We start from the raw sequence: 15867 nt of genomic DNA on the forward strand, positions 1-15867 counted from the left end.
TCAAAAGCCCCCCCACAAAAGCCTTTACAAGGATGGTGGGAAAGGCTCTTGCTTTTCTACTTTATCTCCATCTCAGGAAATTTGTGAATTTATTTCAGATTTCCCTTGGTGGTGTTTTATAGCTTACTTCATTGTGGATGATGCTGCAACTAATGCTGATTTTTTTTTTTTTTTGGTTACATCTCTTTCCCTCACTCTGGAGCCTTCCCAGTCTGTAGAAACCCATTGGGTGGTGTTTCCTCATGATGTCTTTCTTTGGGGTTTCATCGAGGCACAGGGGACATTGTGGGCTGTAGAAGGCTGGAAAGGCAATTGCACAGTGAAAGACAGGTCATACACACACACGCATGAGCGCGCCTTGGCCAAGTTGTACAAGTGTAAGAACACCCTCCCTTCCACCCATGAGTATTCACTGAAGTTCTCTTATTCCTTAAAATGAATGTGGGGACGGAATTCTTTCATCACACTGAAGGAGAACTGGTAGGGGGAAACACAGGACAATTTTTCTGCACAGCACTGTGTGTCGGTCTCAAAAGAATCAGGGTTAGACCTCCTATTTAGTGGTTCATTTGTACCTAGAGAGGCTGATTGGTACTTAACAGAAGGATACCCACAAAGAACAACTCTGGGTGCAGCCTAGGTGGACCTCTGCTTTAGCAAGACAGTTCTTTTTGAATTTGTTTTCCCCTTTGCATCTTTTGCCAGATGGACATTCAACGATCTCTTGAGCTCTTGCACATGACCATATACACACAAAGCATTTCACCTTGTGGCAAATACTTAGCAGCTGGAAACAACTATGGAGAAATTGCCATATTCAGGTATTTGGAGGTGGCTTATCACTGAATGTGCTTTTGTTTTTATTTTTTAAAAAAACAAGACCACCTTTGTGTTTCACTTCCCTCCACTGTTTCTTCTTGGACAGCCTTTCATCAGCATTAAGTTCAGAAGCCAAGGAGGAGAGCAAGAAGCCTGTGGTGTCCTTTGCAGGTTGGTGACTGTGGTCTGGTGAGCACAGAAAACTCAGAGGTGCCTTAGCTTTGTCTATAGTAATCTGGCTTGTTCTTTCATGCTCAAGAGTCAGCAGACAGCATGGTTGAGCAAGCCTGTCCCTCACCCAGGCATCATATTTTTTAATGGTGTTTATGGAACCTGGTACTGAGAAAAAAAGTACCGGGAGGAATCCTCCATGTGGCATCAGTGTGGGTGCTTCCCTGAGTTTATTTGGTTAAGCTGAAGATTCCCCAGAAGGCATGTCCCACCATCCTGAAACATCCTTCTTCTTTCCATAGCCCACAATGGAGCTATCTACGCCATGGTTTCCACCGATCGGCAGTTGTTAAGTGCTGGCAATGGAGAGGTCAAGGCCTGGAACTGGAGTGAGATTGTGAAAAAGGTATGAGTGGGTTCTTCCCACCACCTTCCTACACCTCTTCACCCTAACCTGGCTGTGGGTTTTCTGATTGCTCTGTTATTCTTAAGATGCCTTTCCTTGGCTTCCATTTTAGAGTTGCAAAGAAGCTTGGAGTAGGAGGCCACCTTATGGGTAAAGCCCAGTTTTGCTCTTTTGTTTTTGTCACCATTATTTTTTCCTGCCCATGCACGTGTAGAGATTGAAGGCTTGCCTTTCCTTTTCTCTTCAGAAGTAGACTTGAAGTGCCAGAAATCAACAGCCTGCAGCTGAATCTGAAGGTATGGCCACTGGGCAATCTGGGAGATGGGTCAACACAGCTCGGGAGACTTCTTCAGGCCCACATTCTTTCCGTTCTCCCCCATCTTCTCCAGGATAATAGTCTTCTGATGGCTGGAGGTGATTGTGTCATTCACATGATGGATCTGGAGACTGGAGCCTTTACTGTGAGTCCTCAGGGTGTGGGGAAATAAATGGAGGTGTCCTAGGTATGATGGGGCTTTTTGATTTTCTCAAACAGCCTTTTCTCATTTGGTTGTTTTCAAAAAGATCTGGATAAATGCCAGTAATTCAACCAGCTGCTCAGGACTATCTGGCCAGATTTGGTGGTAATTTTTTTTTTTTTTTTGCATTAAAAACGCACAGAGACACATTCTAAATAAATGTGATTACCACACTTGGTGCATCTATTTTGAGTACTCCCCCCTAAGTATTTTCCCATTTTCTCACTTTCTAAACTTCCAGTGCCATTTTTCTCAACCTAGGAGCTTTCCAATATACGTCCTTCACTTTCAGGGCTGTTGCTGAGGATCCCAGAAGTTGAATTCCATAGATCTGGAATTATCTTCAGTTTTCTTCCATAATGACTGGTGAAACATGGCTATGAGTTTTATGAAAAGTAACCAGTTCCATCGTCAACAAACACAATCAGTGCTGTCTGCTACTATGCCTGGCCTGAAACCTGCCTTCAACAGGTCCAGATTATCCACTTGTTCCATGGTCCTCTGAAGCTGTAGTCTGACCGCTTCTCTCTCTTTTTTTTTTTTATAATATTTTATTGAGATTTTAAAGATACATATTTAGAAGTTAGAAATGAAAAAGAAAATTTGAAATACAAAATATAAAGAAAAGGAAAAGAAAAAGTGAAGTAAAGTAAAGTAAAAGAAGAAAAGATATGAAAAATAGATAACTTCCAATCTGTCTCTGGTCTTAGAAATAATAAGGCTATCATAAGTGCTAGTTTTAATACATTAAATAGGAATAATTCTTTGTCTAAATATATCCCATTACATTTATAATCTAATCTTCAAATCCCCATATAAGCTTCACCCCACCTGCATTCTGCAAATAGTCCATCAATGGTTTCCATTCTTTAAGGTAATAGTTATTTTGCATTTTCTTTTAATAAGCAAGTCAGTTTATCATTTTCTGCCATTTCCATCAGTTTTAACAACCATTCTTGTATTGTTGGTAGTGTCTGGGTTTTCCAAAATTATGCATAAAGAAGTCTTGCTGCGGTAATCATGTATTGAGTAATTCTAATAAGATGTTTTCCTATTTGAAAGTCCATTATCCCCAACAGAAATAATTCTGGTTTAAATGGAATCTGTATTTGTAGTATGCTCTGCATCAGCATTTGTATTTGAATCCAAAATTTCTTTGCAATTTTACATGTCCACCACAGATGGTAAAATGACCCCTCTTGTTGGTTACATTTCCAACAAATGCTGGAAATTGTCCCATACATCTTTGATAGTCTTTGGGGTGTCATATACCATCGATACATCATTTTATAGAAATTTTCTTTCAAGGTATAACATTAAGTAAATTTTAATCCTTTAGACCACATATTTTCCCATTGCTGCATATGTATATTATGACCAATATTTTTTGCCCATTTAATCATGCATTCTTTAACTTGTTCTTCAACCATTTCTTCTCTCAACAATAATTTATACATTTTTGCTATTAAATTTTCATCTGTTTCACATAATTGGATTTCAAATTCTGATTTATTCTGTTCAAATCCAAATTCTTTTTTTATCAATTTTAAATTTTTCTTTGTATTGCATATAGGAAAGCCATTGAAAGGTATATCCTTCTAAAACCAATTGTTCTTTTGATTTAATTTTGTATTCTCCTTGTTCGTTTTCTAATAAGTCTTGGTATCTCATCCATTTATCTTTATCTCTTGTTTCAGTTCTATAGAAAGCTTCTTGTATAGAGGTCCACATCGGCATCTTAGGGCATAAAAATGGTCTACATTTATTCCAAACTTTTAATAGAGATCTTCTAATATAGTGATTTTTAAAGTCCACATTAACTTTAACTTTATCATACCACAAATATCCATGCTATCCATAGTCTGACCGCTTCTCAACAACCTTGTCCGGGAAGGGAAGGTTGGAGACTGGACAAAAACCGTCCAGAAACTTTGGGTCCAGCAATGGCTTCTTGAGGAGAAGGCACACCACCTCCTCTCTCAAGGATGAATTCACTGCAGCTTGGATCCAACTATATGTCACCTCCTGGGAGGCCTTACCTAACCAGGAGGGGCATGGATCTAATAAACAGGTAGCTCAACAGCCTTAAAGATCCTGCTCATTCTTCAGCCTAGTGTCCTTCCAGATGTATTGGAACCACAGCTCTTAGAATTCACTGAGAATTTTGGGAATAGTGTAGGTCAGAGACATACTCTCTTTTGTTAGGAGTGAATAGCAAGCCTAACTGTGAGCCCTCTGGTGCCCTCTGTCTCTTCCACTGTTGACCAGTTAGAAGGCTGATTTGCATGGACCATTAGTGGAACACCCATATATAGATAGGTAGACATGAAGTCACTTTGCCTTCTCTCTCTCTCCCCCAGCGTGAATTTCAGGGCCACACGGATTATATCCACTGTTTGGCCCTTCGGGAGCAGCTCCGAGAGTGCCTGTCAGGAAGTGAAGATGGCACTGTGCGTCTTTGGGGTAAGGGTTTACGGTCTCCTGTGTCAGACTCTGGCTCTCCCTTCCTCTCATGTGTGCCCCCCTGCCTCTGTAAAAGGTCTAACAGCCTTTAGCTAAATGTAGTGTCCTTTGGATATGTGAACTCCAATTCCCAGAATTCTCGGCAGTGGCCATACTGGCTAGGGAATTCTGGGAGTTCTTCCACGAATCTGACAAGCTGTCCTACGGGAGCATAATATATGTGCCTTATATGAAATTCATCAATAGTCCACCTAGCTCGTGCTGCATGATTAGTAGCAGATCTCTGGGATTTCTGGCTGAAGATGTGAGAGATTGATCTGAGACTTCTGCCTGTAAAGCATGTGCCATATCACTAAGCTGCATTCCTTCCTTTCACCTCTAAGGCAAAGTTGTATCTGGGTCCTGTCAAGGCAGGACCTTATCCATGTTGGCCCTACTGTTGTGGAACAGGCTCTATATGCAAAACTACCGGAGTCTGGTTTGGCCAGAATGCAGACAGATAAGGCTTCCTAGGATGACCTTTAAATCCAGATGCTATGGATTTCCAACTACAGCTCCCAGGATCCCTCACTGTAGGCTGTATTGGCTGATCCTGCTGGGAGAGATCAGCAGAATCTGAAGGACTGTACATTTCTAGTCTATTTGGTGTTCTTTTCATTTCAGCCCCTAACCTGCTGCCTTCCAGTTGCAAGGGGAATGCAGTGAATGCTGGGCAGCTCAACACATCTGAAGGATGCTGTGGTTTCAAATCAGAAAAAAGGACTGGGTTTTTTTTCTTTTAATCTATTTTTCAGATTTACGTACAGGAGGTCACGTCCAATCCATTGAAGTCCACAAATATGAGGTATTTTCATCTTAACCTCTTCCCCCAAAACTCAGAATGCATAAGATTTCTGTGCTCCTTACCCTTTTTCTAGGTTTCCCATAGGTTTTTTTAAAATTATGAATGTAAATCTCACTGATTTCAGTGGGTCTGTTCTAGGAGGACTTATCCAGAGGTCGGTTTTTAGTACTGTGAGTCTAACTACTCCTTAACTCTTCTGTCAGCAGTTTTCCTCTAAAACTCTCCTTAACTCCTTTAGGAATGCAGCCGCCCTCAGAATGGGAAGTGGATCAGCTGTTTGGCAACTGACTCTGACTGGATGGTGAGTCCCTCAGCTCCTCGGTGATTTACATCTCTTGAGATGCATCAGGCAAGGGTGCCCCAGTTGTTTGGCTCATTGATGGCGCTTTCATTATTCCTGGACTAGCTCTCTTCCTTTGAAGCCCCTGCTCTCTCTCCCATTTATTCCGAAATGGGTGATTGGCTTGTGGACTGAGAGTTGTAGCTCAACGCATGTGGAGGGGACAGGTTGGGGAAAGAATGCTCTGAAATAAGGCTTTTTGTTTTTCCTGTCACAGGTGTGTGGCGGGGGCCCAGCACTCACTCTTTGGCACCTACGGTCAGTGACACCCACCACTGTATTTCCCTTGCCTCAGTGCCAGCAGCAAGCTATGTTCTACCAAGATCTGGTGAGTCTTTCATCCCTGGACTTTGGAACCTGCACAGCTCCCCCCCCCACACCTTGTTGGCTTCCTTGCTTATTCTTATATCTTAATTGTTGTTGTTGCTTTGCTGCTTTTTTGGCTCTTTATTTAACCATTATTATTATTCTGATGCTTCTCCTCTCCCTTTATTCTTTATAAAGCTCTGTGTATGTGTCTGAGAGAGAGAAACACTGCTAAACCTCTCAACAAATATATCCAAATGGTTTAGAAATCCAGTAAAAGTCAGCATTTAAAAAAAAAAGTTACTGGGAATTTAGGGCTGGAAATGACCAATGTAAAAAGTGGGTTTCTAAAAGACACCTAAAACATCTTGCTCTTGCATACCATAGAGAGGGGATCGTTTCACAAGTCTGGTGCACGAGGAGGTTTGTAAACTGCAGTGCAGAGAACAGGAATTCCCCCAAAGATTACATATCAGAGAGGCCTGCTGTATCTGTTATTGGGGACTTAAGATGACTACTGTTTAACTGTACTGAAATTGTTTTTTTTAAGTACTTCCTGATCCGTCTCATTAAGCATCCATCTTTTTCTTATCTTTCACAGATTCTCTCTGCTGGCCACAGCCCAACCATTAATCATTTACAGATCAGTGGGGAAGTGAAGGCCCAAATTCCTTGCATCCCACGTTGCGTTCACTCCATTTCCATCAATGAACACTCTGCAGAGCATAAGGTACCTCCTAGATTGGGAGCAGGATGAGGCTGAATAGATGTTGTGGCCTGTAAAATTGGATGAATGGGGTGGAGCTCAAATTGGGTAGGTGTGGCCTAATATAAGAAAGGGGCCAAGAGCTATGGGAGAAGGGAGAAGATTTTTTTTTTTTTAATTTTGGGAAGGAAGCAGGCTGACGCCAGTACTTGGGTCTTTGATTTGAAGAAACTCAGATCTAGGTAACAACCTGGAGGACGTTTAGATTTCTTCATCATAGTGTTTGTATCCAACCTCCTGTCCCATAAAGGGAGTTTCCAAATCAGCTAATAAATACAGTGATAGAAAACCAAAAACAGCTGTAGAACCAAGCTGAAAGGAGGAGAAATTTTAGTTGACCTTTAAGCTGTTAGACTGTTGAGAAATGGAGTCAGGCATGTTTCCTGGGGCAGAAGATTCCACAGCAGTTGAGTAGAAAATGTTTTGAGGTCCAACAGCTGCTGGGACCATTCTGGAAATGTTACAAGCTCAAGTCAGCTACATTTTGAAACATAGCAGTGCGCAAAGCACTAAGCTAGAGTGTGGCTAACTAGTCTGTGGTTCAGCACATCATGTAAACCAGTGTTGTCCAAACTTGGCCACTTTAAGATGAGTGGACTTCAACTCCCAGAATTCCCCAGCCAGCCATGCTGGCTGGGGAATTCTGGGAGTTGAAGTCCACTCATCCTAAAGTGGCCAAGTTTGGACAACACTGATGTAAACCCATCCCCAAAATCTCTTTCTCCCCCTTCAGGTGTTGACAGCAGCTGGAAGCAGCCACTGCATCGACGTCTTCACCAACTTTGGATATCGAGCCTTTTCTCTAACTTTTACCTAACATGTACTTTTTTACCTTTGTAAATAATCTTGGTTTCGTTTAGTTTCAAATCTGGTATCATAGGGAACATCTCCTTTCTGAGAAGCAAGTGCTGTTGCCTACGAGGGGGTTGCTCCCCCACTAGGCTGTGAAAGAAACTCGAAAAACAGGCACCTTACACAGGATTCCTTAATATGAAAGTGAATGAAAGGAATTGAAAATCACCTATATTTTCTGAAAGTGGACGTCCTAATTCTACTATTGATCTGCATGTTTCACCACAGGACTGGACTGTTGAATCTATTCATGAATACATGGAAACAATCACCGCCCGTTTTTTAACACTTAAACGTATTTTCATCTATGGTTTCCTTTTTATTTTCACAAGTATTTCAACAAGTATTCTGATCTGTCTGTCTGTTGGCTTTTTAAGGGTGGGAATGGTAATGGGAACTTTCTTACAATTTCTTCTTAATTACTTCAGTTCATACCTTTAAAAAACTGCACAGATTCCCCCCCCCCCCCAAACAGCTGAAATCACACTGCCGGAATTTGGCAGCAAAATGTAGAAGTTAAGAGGCCTCCAGACAGCTTCCCGCTCCCACTTCCACCCTTACTAGAGAGGTGTGTTTGGAAATTCCACAAATCTTACTCTTGAAAATTGGCCGTTTTGCCACTACGAGTTTGGCAGTCTGGCCTTGGGCTGCCTTGGGGCTACCAGCTGGATGCTGGGGGGGTCATATGTAGCCTTCCTCTGCTCTTGCTACCTTACCATACTGGCTCTCATCTGGGACCAGCAGTGGAAGGTGGGGAGAGAACAGCCAAGAGAGGAAGATGTTCAGGATATAAAACTCTTGGGTTTGAAGCCCTTCTTGGATCTTCTGCCAGAATTTACATATACAGTTTCAGCCTCTTTCCTCTGCGATCATGAAGACTGGAACTTACTTTGCAATGGAAACAGAATTCCTTGAAATGGAGGAAAAGTTTATTTTTTATTATTTAAATTTATTACAGCTGTCCAACTCCAACGGACTCTGGGTGGCATACAAAACCAAAAAAAAAAAAAATCCATAAAAACAGATAAAACCTAAAACCATACTGACAGCCCAGGCTAAGACAATCTAAAAATGACACAAATCAAACCAGGCTGAACACCCCCACAACCCCTAACCATAATTAACCCCAGGCCTGGGACCAAAGCCAAGTTTTATAGCAGCAGAAGCCAGCTTGTTCCCTAAGAAAGCTCAGCAGGGTTTATTCTTCAGTAATTTCCACTTCCTCATACATACATTCATCTTCCATTCTCTTGAGCTCTTTCAGTTCTTCCTGATGCCTTTCTTTGAACTCCTGGAGAGCTGCGGCTTTCTCTTCATGGTCTTTGTTGACCAAGCAGTCTGGCGATTCATGGCCCGGCACAAGGTAGGCCGTGGCATCTGCCAACATGGCTGACACCTCGTAGCAGAGGACCTCCAAGGCTAAGGGCCAGTAGGTGCTGTTGCTGATTTTGTAGTGTTTGTTGAAGAGATTGAGAGACTGGAGGAAATAATGAGGAAGGTTTTTCTTGGCCAGGGTGTGCTTTAGCAGCCCCACGAGAGTCTCTAGAGAGGACAGCAGAGTCTCCCAGTGTTCTTTGTGGTAATAGATCTCACAGCACCACAGCAAAATGGTCTGCAAGAGAGGAAAAGCAACAGAGTGCATCTTAGATCTTACGTTGACTTTGGAGGTTCAGGCTTCATGATGTCCAAGGGTGTGGTCAATCTCCATGTTCCTAGGTTTAGGTCAACAAGAAGCAGGAGGAAAGAAATTTGGGCAGTGCAATGGCTTTTTTGCAGAGTGGAGTGAGGAGGAGCTACGAGATTATGAAAGTAGAAGTTGGCAATTGATGCTGTTGGGACTAAGTCTTGTAAAGCTGCTTCTATCACACACACATACCAAGGCAGCAGGGAGGGAAAGGTGACTGCAGAAGGGAAGTTTTTTTTTTTTTTACAGCTATCAGTAATCGCTACACAATTTTAGATGCTCCCGTGTGGGTTAGAAATGAGTTTGTGTGTACATTTATACAAGTACACCAGTGAAGATAATCAACATGCCTAATAAGGGTTTGGACGGGAGCATACTGAAAGGACAATAAATGACTATATGGGGAATTTCATTGTATCTTTATGGGGGCGAGGTGGGGGCTTAATCTGGCCTAGCATGCAGTTAGTTCAGCAGATTCACCTTAAGATGATAGGAAGTCAAGATTTTGCCATACTCTGGGGTCCATCTAGTCTTGTTAACAAATTTAAGCAGTCGTAAAGCTGCCCGCCTCTGTCCTCCATCGGCATCAACTTCCTCAAGGATCATAGCCTCGGCACAGCTGAAAGACAGCCTAGAACCGGGGGAAAAGGGTGGTTAGGAATACTGCAATACTTGTGCAAGCAGGAGCTTTAGAAGTATGTTCCCAGCTCAAGCTTTCTATGTATCATAAGTTTGCAGCTTGCCTTCTTTCTTAACTTGGGCAGAAAAAATTAAAAAGTGGGGCCCTGGGGAAGATGCAGCTGCTTCCAGATAGGCACTAGATTGGCCTCTCTTTGCAGTAGGAAGCATCTTTTTTGGAACTGTTCAAAGTAGATGGGTTGCCTGGATGTGATGGGAATTGCTAGCAACTAGAGAGCGGCAGAAAGGCAGGGCTTCTCAGAGGAGGCTTTCCAGTGAATCAAGGAGCGTGGCCATCCTTTCATTTAGGGAGATGCATGGGCATAGCCTCCTTAGATGAGGGTTCAAGAACTGGATTAAAAGCAAAGATGCAAATGTTTGGCAAACGAATACTTAAAACTTTTTTTTGTTTTAAGACACACACGAGCAATCTGAGGCTCCAGTGGAGAATCCTGGCCCTGTTCAGATGTGTAATGTGGCCCCATCTATTTTGCATCACTGCCTGGCATCCTGTGGTGCTTCAAGCAAACTCTTGTTGCGCTGCCTTAGCCTCGGCCACCCCATCCCTCTGGCCAACTTGAGTAGGTTGTTTGTACCTCCAGAATCCTTCCTTAGGGATGAGCTCTGGCCCCACTTCCATAACAGCTTCTACCTTCCGGAAGAAGCTTTTCTTTTCGTTGCTCAGGTCACCGTCCCACCAGTCAGAAAGGTGGTTGAGATCTTCCCTTATCCATTCATTGGAGAACTTCATTACCCCCCGAATGGCGGGCACCAGCTTCACTGGGACAATTTCGTTCCCTTCGTCGAAAGCCAACTGGATGGCTGGACCACTCAAATCCAACATCTCCAATTTGATGTTCTCTAGAAATGCGTCAGAGGGAAGCCATATCCTGGGTATTCATTTGCAGAGAGGAAGAATCACTTACCTACTTGTAATTTCATCATTGCCTTTCTTTGGGTGAGTACCCAAAGCAGTGCACAGCCCTGAGTTATAACCATTACTGCATTGCACAGTGGGGGGAAAAACTAGTAAAAACAATAGCAGATCTAAAGGCTAACTGAATAGGAAGTAAAGATGCCAACAGTGGGAATGGAACTGAACTCATTTGAAATTCAAAGTCAGAAAAAAATGAAAGTCTTGGGGATATTACAAGGCATTCCTTCTACTGGAAGAGTCTGCTTCTAATCATAATCGGATTCATTTCTGCGAAGGCTCATTTCTTGCCATGCAGGGTTTCTAAGATAATTTTAAAATTTGTTAATCTGTGGCCAGCTAATTTTTATAGACCAGCAACTGAAAGGACAACAAAGATGTTGTATCTGCTCATGCTGAATGTTTCCTATTTGAAGAAATGGGCAATAAAAAAAAAAAATCAGCTCACCTCTCATCCTGTTATGTATGCTGGGTACTCGGGAGGGGAAAAGCCGACGTTGGAAAACAGGATCTAACGGTTGAGGAGGAATCCAGTATAAATTTAAGGAATGCAGTTTAGTTTTACGGTTTTATAATCTGTAGTCATTGCTTTTGTTTTTAAAACCCTGTAAACTAGCCATAGGACAAGTGAAGCCCAATCCAATCCCTCAAGCATTTTCTCCCAAAAGAAAAATATTTACATTTTATACTTTCTGGACTTACCATTTTGTCGAGGATGGGTGTACTCTAGGGAGGTGGGAAAGAGAAATAGAAGAAAGTCAAGGAGAATCTGTCGTGGATTTCAAGAACAATCCCGTTTAAGACCTGGGGAACAGATCAACCTTCATCCCAGCAGGTACAACTTTATATGGTATCTTGATACAGTGAGAAGCCTGTTAACTTTCTATCTCAGGGTTGTTGGGAGTTGGGTAGTGTATGCATTTTAAAAATAATAACAACAGCTATTATTTTGAGAACAAAGCTGGCAGGTTGATGTCTTTGGAAGAGAATTTGACTATTCACACACTAAAAGCATCTAAAAAACTGCCTGGCTAGGAGTCGCTAAGTTTTACTCACAAACAACATTTTTTGTAACATCTGGCCCGATGAAGAACTTGCATGCTCCTCTCTACTATTTTGATTGGCCTTAATGAAAGTATAAACCAACCAGGCCACATCTGGCTTTACTTTTCTAAAACTATTTTATTTCAAAGACAAATAGGGTGCTTGACACATTGCAAAATGCTAGCTTCTAGCATCACCTTTATTCACAAAGATGTATCTGGATGACATATCTCTGAACAATGAAGTGGTTGATAGTGCAGGGTTATAGTTTGCAAGTCTGCCCATCTCCAAAAGAAAGACGGGTAGGTTGAAGGTTCCACAGACCTTCCCTATCAGGTCCTTTCTGCTAACTGAATAGCCGCAGTAAATAGCCACAACCCACTAAAGAAATTATTTTGTGAAGCCATAAGGTCCATCCCATTTTTTTTTAGCATTCATGACGTACTCTCTTATTCTAAATATGTCCAGTCCAAAACAGTTGCCTATCTCTGCACTGAATTCCCATTACACTAGCTAATTCTTCTGAAACAGCATACCTGGATTCAAGGCAATCCCTACATATTGATGAAAGTCCTTCAGGATCTGTTCTGGATCCAGATTATGCCAGCCGAGACTCTCCTAACAAAAAGATAAGCAAAGAGGGTTGCCAGATTCCACACACCAAACTGAAAAGAAAAAAATAGGGAAGGGCACCCTCAATCTCTCCTGTTGGGGATGTCAATGATAAGCTCTTAATTTTGACACTTTCACATAGGATGGTGGTTTGCCATGACGATCAAACTCAACAATTTCACAATGATGCAGCATGGACAGTAGTGGGTGCACCTTGGCACCTCCATATAGCACAACAGCTGCTTGAGCTGCGCTGGCTCCCAGTAGGATTTTGGGTGCAATTCAAGGTGCTGGTTGTCACCTTTACCACCCACATGGCATGGGGCTAGATTACTTGCGGGGCCACTTATCCCCAGTGGTTTCTGCCCTTGGTGAAGCAGTGTCACCTGGTGGGGCCTTGGAAGCGTGCCTTCTCTGCCATGGCGCCTGCCTCATGGAACAGCCTGTCCCACAGATACGGATGGCCCCAACCCTCTTGGCCTTCAGGAAAGTCGTAAAGACCCGACTTTTCCCCCAATCGTTACAGAGCCGACACAGGGTGGTTGGTGGGTGGATGCGAGCTTTTACTGGGGCCTCAATGCAGTTTATTATTTTAAATTGCTGTTTTTAATGTATTTTAATTTGTTCTCTGCCCAGAGTTTCTTTTGGTAGACAGGTGGCTACATAAATTTGTTTAATAGATGATAGGGAGGGAGGGAGGAAGGAAGGACAAAGAAAGAGAGAGAGAGAGAGAGAAAGAAAAGAAAGAGAAAGAAAGAGAGAGAGAGAGAGAAAGAAAAAGAAAGAAAGAAAGAAAGAAAGAAAGAAAGAAAGAAAGAAAGAAAGAAAGAAAGAAAGAAAGAAAGAGAAAGAGAAAATCTGGCTATGGGCCTAATCTCAAAATCTTTACACAAAAGATCTTTTCAAACTTCTAGTTGGAACTATCAGCTCCTGCTCTTTCAAAGAGAAGAACAACAGAAATAAAACATGTCCTCAGGTTAAAAATAGGTGAGTTTTCATCATTTGGTTCTGGTCCTACCTGAGCCTTGTTTCAGCCTCCCAGACTGCATATAGGACAAGCAAATACAGACCTTGACATAAGAAACATTTGCCCAACCTTGATCTACGTGGAAATGGCTTCCTTCCATGAAGGAAAGGCATACATGTTACCTCAATATCTGCATAAGCAATCCTGCAAGTTTCTTGCACTCAGCTTCTCTTAAAATTTGATTAGATTAGGGAAATGTGGGCAGCCAGGGAATTGGCAGAGTGATAGAAAGGAGTATCATAAAAACGTCCATCACCTTCCACAAGAAACACAAAAATACTACCGAGAGGAATTTGAAAGAAATTCACAAGCATCCTGAGAACAGGGCAGAAAAATAAAGGCCTCTTTTCAGGGAGAGACATTTCTCCAGCAAATGTGTTCCAGATTTCAGCACAGCGTGCACCACCCTCCCTTCTGGCCAGTATTTCTCAACCTTGGCGACTTTAAGACGTGTGGACTTCAACTCCCAGAATTCCCCAGCCAGCATGGCTGGCTGGGGAATTCTGGGAGTTGAAGTCCACACGTCTTAAAGTCACCAAGGTTGAGAAACACTGCTTCTGGCCATTATGTTGACACCTACCTGGCACATTTCCAATTTACCATACTCAATGTCATCCTCCTCCTCTTCCTCCAATTGCGATTTGGGCTTATCACAATAGATGTCCACATCTGTCTCGGCCACATCCTCAACGTCTACCAACACTTTGGTGCCCTGGCGAAAGACCGGCAGCCCTTTGTCAGGATCATCACGGAATCCTTTGTGGCGAAAGATGTAGGTGGGCAGCTTGTGGGTGGGACTGCTGGGGGACTCCTTGGGGACGCATCTGCTCCTGAGCACCAACTTGGAGTTATACCGTACCGGGATGAGGAAGTCAAAATCGTTGGACGTGCCCTCCACTTGAAGGTGCAACCCTTCCTTGTAGCTGCCCACGGGGATGGGGTCCAAGGGGTATAACCCACTGCTGGATTCATAGGCCCATTTCACCATTTTCTCCACCATGCTTTTCACGACAAAGAAGTTCTTCTGCACGAGCCATTCCTTGTTCCCCGAAAGGAAAACTCTGTCTGCATGGAACTGCTGCAGGATTCTCTCCTGCCCGCTTGGATCTGCCTTGCTCATTTTGAGCCCTTCCTCAATTCTCCTTCCTCCTCTGAAGCCCTCGGTCCCTCTCAGCTTTCGCTTTTCATTTCAGAGTTGCTTTCGGATCGGATGATTCACTCTTTGCGACTTTTGTACTTGGCGGAAGGAAGAGGGAGCATGACCGTAAAGTGGATTTCTTCCCGCAGGCGATAAGCAAAACAGAAGAGCATTAACCCTCACAGTACAGGTCTTTGCTGCTTCTTAAAGTTGGGAGATGAAAAAACAAATACATCAAACCATGATTGGAGATTTTCCCAATCTTGCTCCTGCAAGGAAGAGGGAGAGAGGGGAGTTTTAAGCTCTTTTTACTTTCTGGTTCACGTTACTGCAAGGGGATTCTTCAGGCAAACTCTGAGCAATTATAATACAACCTGAGATCTTAATAATGGGCATTTGAGAAGTAGGAGGCAGGAATTAAGTTCCAGAATGGAAAGCAGGACTTCCAGCATGCAAAACGATCCCTACCTAGAAATGCCCCTGGAATTCTGGGAGTTGAAGTCCACACATCTTAAAGTCGCCAAACCTGAGAAACTGCTCTGACCAGACTCAGTGGGGTGGGGCTACCAGGCCTCGGCAACCATATTACAGGCAACCAATAGAAGACAGTCAAGGGATACAGATACCTCCATCTTTGCTGCCCTCTGGTGGCTACCAGAGAGAGCCAGTTTGGTGTAGGAGTTAAGGCATTGCTCTAGAACAGTGTTTCTCAACCTTAGCAACTTTAAGATGGGTGGACTTCAACTCCCAGAATTCCCCAGCGCGTGCACACACACACACACACACACACACACAAAGTGCTTATGGGATATTTGCAGCCCAGGTCTGGAGTTTTGTTTGCAAAAGCAAAATTAATCACTTGCCTCCTGAATGAATACTTGCTGATTTGGCTTCCGAGTACGGAGGAAAGGGTTCTGGGTTAGGCCATCCCTCTAAAAGTGTTGTCCTATTTAAAAACCAAACTACCTTTTTTAACAGGATTAATTGCCAAAATGCAAGAGGACGGTGCAGTTTTTGGTGAAAAAACTTGCCCTATCTATCTATCTATCTATCTATCTATCTATCTATCTATCTTCTATCTATCATCTATCTATCTATCTATCTATCTATCTATCTATCTATCTATCTATCTATCTATCAGTCTCTATCTCTCTCTATCATCTCTATCTGTCTATTGGGTGTTATTGCCACATATATTTTGTCCTCTTCAAATCATGTTCCAGTTTTAATTCTATACTCCAACCTGCTCTTGGGAACTTCAGATT

At 42.8% G+C, this 15867-nt stretch overlaps 2 protein-coding genes across 2 annotated transcripts in view; one reads left to right on the forward strand and one right to left on the reverse strand.

Annotated features, from left to right (window-relative positions):
- Window positions 1-7957, forward strand: part of THOC6 (THO complex subunit 6) — an 11365-nt gene extending 3408 nt beyond the window's left edge. Inside the window, exons 2-13 of the mRNA XM_007432225.4 lie at window positions 706-821; window positions 926-990; window positions 1293-1396; window positions 1509-1546; window positions 1644-1692; window positions 1786-1857; window positions 4275-4377; window positions 5172-5221; window positions 5460-5522; window positions 5779-5889; window positions 6469-6597; window positions 7367-7957. Of these exons, the coding sequence (XP_007432287.1) occupies window positions 706-821; window positions 926-990; window positions 1293-1396; window positions 1509-1546; window positions 1644-1692; window positions 1786-1857; window positions 4275-4377; window positions 5172-5221; window positions 5460-5522; window positions 5779-5889; window positions 6469-6597; window positions 7367-7450 (984 nt within the window). The 3' untranslated portion in view covers window positions 7451-7957. The remainder of the gene's footprint in view (window positions 1-705; window positions 822-925; window positions 991-1292; window positions 1397-1508; window positions 1547-1643; window positions 1693-1785; window positions 1858-4274; window positions 4378-5171; window positions 5222-5459; window positions 5523-5778; window positions 5890-6468; window positions 6598-7366) is intronic.
- A 427-nt stretch (window positions 7958-8384) lies between these two features.
- On the reverse strand, window positions 8385-14998 carry LOC103063515 (uncharacterized). Its single transcript, XM_007432226.4, has 7 exons — window positions 14045-14998; window positions 12362-12443; window positions 11484-11507; window positions 11230-11292; window positions 10444-10708; window positions 9650-9800; window positions 8385-9097 (listed from the first exon to the last, which is right to left on the reverse strand). The coding sequence occupies exons 1-7, from the start codon at window positions 14582-14584 to the stop codon at window positions 8684-8686; spliced, it is 1539 nt and encodes a 512-aa protein (XP_007432288.2). The 5' UTR covers window positions 14585-14998; the 3' UTR covers window positions 8385-8683.
- Between the last annotated feature and the right edge of the window lie 869 nt (window positions 14999-15867).

Source organism: Python bivittatus, unplaced genomic scaffold, assembly GCF_059951505.1.
Source record: "Python bivittatus isolate LINGU-HERP-01145 unplaced genomic scaffold, Pbiv_v1 ctg000440_np1212, whole genome shotgun sequence".
NCBI lineage: Eukaryota > Metazoa > Chordata > Lepidosauria > Squamata > Pythonidae > Python > Python bivittatus.

Excerpts from the sequence above, each read along its gene's own strand:
- LOC103063515 (XM_007432226.4), bottom strand. The coding sequence starts at position 14,584 with ATGAGCAAGGCAGATCCAAGCGGGCAGGAGAGAATCCTGCAGCAGTTC. Across the intron at positions 12,444-14,044 it reads GTAAATTGGAAATGTGCCAG|GAGAGTCTCGGCTGGCATAA; the intron begins GTAGGTGTCAAC and ends TCTTTTTGTTAG. Across the intron at positions 9,801-10,443 it reads CCTAAGGAAGGATTCTGGAG|GCTGTCTTTCAGCTGTGCCG; the intron begins GTACAAACAACC and ends CCCCGGTTCTAG.